Source organism: Nelusetta ayraudi, unplaced genomic scaffold, assembly GCF_046127955.1.
Source record: "Nelusetta ayraudi isolate G7.1 ecotype Tasmania unplaced genomic scaffold, CSIRO-AGI_Nayr_v1 ptg000073l, whole genome shotgun sequence".
NCBI lineage: Eukaryota > Metazoa > Chordata > Actinopteri > Tetraodontiformes > Monacanthidae > Nelusetta > Nelusetta ayraudi.
In genome coordinates, this window is record NW_027466123.1 from 345,001 (window position 1) to 350,000 (window position 5,000).

Consider the following 5,000-nt stretch of genomic DNA (forward strand, 5'->3'; position numbering starts at 1 on the left):
TGTTGTTGATATATACTATACTAAATTAAGTGTTAGACTTTGCATTCCATTGGTTGCAACTAATCATATTTTTATGTTGTATATTACATTTTATATTATCTATTTCATTTCAAAAATCATGTAACTAATTCATTAGATTGTTATATATATATATATATATATATATATATATATATATATATATTATACTGCACTATTATTAATACTATTATTTGACTGATGTTATTACTATTACTGTTGTTGATATATACTATAATAAATAAGGTGTTATACTTTGCATTCCATTGGTTGCAACTAATTTTACGATATTATGTTACATGTTATATTTTTATATTATATACCATATTTTATATCATATCTTGAATTTCAAAAGTCACATGTAACCCTTTATATTATATTGTTTATTATATTGTACTATACTGCACTATTGCACTATTACAATTATTATGTAGTACTAGTACTACTACTACTACTACTACTATTTGACTGATGTTTTTATCATTACTATTACTGTTGATAGTATTATTACATACTAAATAATATAGTGTCACACTTTGCATTCCATTAGTTGCAACTAATCATACTATATTATATAATACATTGTCTTTTTATTTGTTACATTTCAAGGATCATGATGTAACTTATTATGTTACATTGTTAATTATGTTTATTATACTATCCTAAACTATACCACGATTATTATTATTATTACTATTACTGTTGCTACTATTAATATATTAAATGGCAGAGTGTCATGCTTTGCATTCCATTGGTTGCAACTATACAGACATATCATATTATATATCTTTATATTATATAATACATTTCAAAAATTCATGATATAACTTATTATATTATATTGTTTATTATATTTTATTTATTATTTATTTATTATATTTATCTCATTGTAATTAATATTACATTTCATTTATATATTATGATGTACCATGTTCTCATACTCAAAGTCTCACAATTCCATGCTGTCCTAATTATGTTATATTATTTTACATCATATCATATCATATTATATATTTTTTATGTTGTATAGTATAATATTTGGATTTTTGTAAAACTTTCTGATAACGGTCTTTCCCCCCCGTTTTCCTCCCCAATCGTTCTCCCACCATCTTTCTCCTCCTCCTTCTACCCATCCAGGTGTGGGAGAAGTTCGACCCCGAGGCCACCCAGTTCATGGCCTACGCTGAGCTATCGCAGTTTGCCGATGCGCTGGCCGAGCCACTGCGCATCGCCCGTCCCAACAAGATCAAACTGATCGCCATGGACCTGCCTATGGTGAGCGGCGACCGCGTGCACTGCCTGGACATCCTCTTCGCCTTCACCAAGCGCGTGCTGGGCGAGTCGGGCGAGCTGGACGCCCTGCGGCAGCAGATGGAGGAGAAGTTCATGGCTGCCAACCCGTCGCGCATCTCCTACGAGCCCATCACCTCCACGCTGCGACGCAAGCAGGAGGACGTGTCGGCTGCTGTCATCCAACGCTGCTACCGCCGACACCTTGTGCGGCGCCAGATGAGGGCCGCCTCCTACCTGTACCGCCACCAGCAGAGCCACCACCAGGGGGCGGCGGAGGAGGACGAGGAGGAGCAGGACGAGAAGCTGACCTCGAAACCACCGCCGGAGAGGGAGGGGCTGATCGCCACCATGATGAGGGAGAACTACGGCTCCAGCCCCGACCCCTCCCTGCCGTGCCCCTCCCCCGCCCCCTCCTCCCCTCCCTCGCCCCCCTCGTCCCCCTCCTCGCCACCCTCCTACGACAGTGCGACACGGCTAGCCGCCTTCGAGCCCGGTGAACAATCAGACAGGCGGCAGCAGGGGGCAGAGCTGTAGCTGGGGAGACGGGGAGGGGAAGGGGTCGAACGGGACGCTAGCGGGGTTGAGTTGAGAACATTCACCGCCCCTTTAATTATTCTACTTCCTGTTTTCCCGCCCCACCAATCCGAGACTTCGTCCTCACCTCCCCTTCCTCCTCCTCCGCCTCCTCCGTCAGGCTGTTGGACTGAATGTAGCCTAGCCGCGGGGGACACTAGCGAGGTTGAGTTGAGGAAGTTTCCCTCGACATTTGCCACCCCTTTAATTCTACTTGCCCCTCCCCCCAAAAGAGGCGAAAAGCATTGAAAACTGCAATAAGACCTTTGACCCCCCCCCCCTACCCCCGGTGACCCTTGACTCCCACCAGCAGCTGTGGTGGGGAAGGGTTGGTGGGGGTCACAGTAACTATATCAGATGTATCCATCATTTATTGGGCTTGGACAGTGGGAGAGAGGGAGGGGTTGGTGCCTTCCTGCCATTGGTCGATATCCTTGGAATGGAAGACGATATTTGAGAAAAAAAAAAGAGACAAAAAAAGTTTTTTTCGTAGTTTGGAGTACGACTTTGTCAACGTCTTTTACGGTTAGCGCGCTACAATTATTAGCGATTTTTATATTTTATATTACCCTAGAGTTGGAAAGAGCGGGAGAGAGCCGTGTCGTGCTTAGAAGCCAAGAGCTGCCAGGAGGGGGAGCTGGAGGGAGGGGGAGGGAAGGGGGCAGGGCCACGTCAGGTCACATGACCTGCTCACCCACCCCACCTCTCAAACCCCCCACCCCACTAAATGACTTTTAAAGATAAAATTTTAAAAAAAAGGTTGCGCACAAGGAGATTTTTTTCAAAGGCCTGCGGTCGATATTTCGACCAATCGGCTGAGGAGTCGGTTTCCGACCAATCAGCTGAGTCCCCCCCCACACATCTCCGCTGCCACCCCTACACACACACACACACACACACACAACGTATTTGCTTTTTGTGTGTCGTTGTCATTGTTGTTCAGCGATCAGAGAATGACAATCAGCTCTTTCTTCGCCTCCGCCGGCAACATTCCAGAAAAACTCACTCCATCCCCTCCGTGCGTGGAGCCCCCTGCTGGCACCCACGGAGGGATTACAACATCAACCCCCGGCTGCTGCAAATTTTTTTTTTTTTTTATTGACGTTGACGTGCCTGCTATTTTTTTTATTTTTTTTTTGCTGCCTTCCATTTAAACGCTGAAAAACTGAAAAGGGAAATTTTGTCCTTGTTTTGCACGTATTTTTCGGCCTCTTTTATAGATTTTTGCACAGAGAAACAAAATAGTTGTGTGCGTTGAGCAATAACTGGCCAGGTGGGCGTGTCCGGGGGCGTGTCCAGGGGACGTGGCCAAGCTGGAACCTTCCAGGCAGCGTCTGTAGGGGGAGCTGTTTTAGCCCCTTCGGGTCCCCAGATGCAGCACTGACAATGAGCGAGACCTTCCGGACCGCTGCGAGAATGTGTGTGTGTGTGTGTGTGTGTGTGTTTCTTCAGTTCCCCCCTCCTCCCTCCCTCTTTCTCTCTCTCTCTCTCTCTCTCTCTCTCTCCATCTAGACTCTGTTTCTACTCGATGATTTTTCTTGCCGTGCTAACGTGCTAATGGGCTAAATGCTTCACGCTGCGAGGCGTTTTCCCAGGATGCACTTGTGCTGAAGGGCTAGTTTTCAGTAGCAATAGAGCCGGAGCTGCCTGCCTGCCAGCCCAACCCAAGCCATGTTGTTCCGCTCGGTGACGGACGGACGCACGCCTCCATCTGATTGGTCGACTGTTGGAACCATGAGTGATTGGGTTTTTTTATATATATTGAACAAGGACCCTCCTTCCTTCCCTCCTGCCTCCCTCCATCCCTCGTCCCTCCTTCCTTCCTTCCTTCCCTCCCTCCTTATCTTCTTACTTCCTTCCTGCCTTCCTTCCCTCCCTACCTCCTTTCTTCCCTCCCTCCTTCTCTCCCTCCCTACCTCCTTTCTTCCCTCCCTCCTTCCCTCCTCCCTATCTCCCCCCATCCCTCCCTCCCTCCCTCCATCCTTTCCTCCTTCCCTCCTTCCTCTCTCCTTTCTCTCTCTCTCCCTCCTTCCGTCTCTCCCTCCTTCCCCCATGCTGGTTAACCCGGTGTTGACTCTTCCTCCTGCTGGGCTGACAGAACAGATGCATAATTGGAACTTTGGTCTTGACGTACAGGACGTTGTCGGCTCAGAAAAGCCGACTGTGTTTGTAGAAACATGGACGGCTAAAACCTCATTTAATACACACACACACACTCACAGATGATGGCTGTGTCCTACATCTCCCCCTGCTGGTCACTATAGTCACTACATCGCCCCCTGCAGTCACTATGTAGTCACTACATCGCCCCCTGCTGGCCACTATATATTCACTACATTACCCTCTGCTGGTCACTCCAGCGTCCCCTGCTGTCACTGTATTGTCACATTGCAACATGTAGCAGTGTGTCTGAATCCTCGGTGAGGGTCAGTATTCACCATCTAGTCCACTCAACGTATCACACAATGCATCGCTGGCCAATAAGGGTTACTTACCCAGCAATATATCCCATCATGCATTGTGCTCACACTGACCCCCAAAGGTGGAAAAGGTCCATGTAGGAAGACACTTAATATAATATGTAATTGGCACAAAAATGCTTACACACACACACACACACACACACACACGTGTATATATATATATATGTGTGTGTATATATATATATATACATATATACACACACATACATATATTAGGGCTGTCAGCCGATTAGATTTTTTAATCGCGATCAACCACATAGTGTCCAGAGTTAACTCGTGATTAATCGCAAATTAATTTCAATTTTTTTTTACGCTGCTCTTTATGTAACTTAACAAGATATTTATTGTGTCTCTTATACTCTAAGAAAAATTGGAGAGAACAATAACAATTACTTTGTGTAAAATATTCTATTTTTATTTTTATTGGAACAATCCAAAAATGATTACATATTTATACTGTCCAGATACTCTCAAAAAAAAACCAAATACCTTCAAACCTTGAGGTATTGTCAAGCCATGATCGCATTTATCGATCGCGGTATTTTATTTTGAAAATTAACCAGATTCTCTCATGTTTCTTTGAGTGACTTCCTGTCCAGCTTGACGTGGATCGCTCGCAGTTCGCACACAAAA

The 5,000-nt window shown here is 44.8% G+C and overlaps 1 protein-coding gene across 1 annotated transcript in view; it reads left to right on the forward strand.

Moving 5' to 3' along the window:
- The window catches only part of scn5lab (sodium channel, voltage gated, type V-like, alpha b), a 79,183-nt gene extending 75,082 nt beyond the window's left edge, over positions 1–4,101 (forward strand). Inside the window, exon 32 of the mRNA XM_076043132.1 lies at positions 1,156–4,101. Coding sequence (XP_075899247.1) covers positions 1,156–1,845 — 690 coding nt within the window. The 3' untranslated portion in view covers positions 1,846–4,101. The remainder of the gene's footprint in view (positions 1–1,155) is intronic.
- Positions 4,102–5,000: the final 899 nt, after the last annotated feature.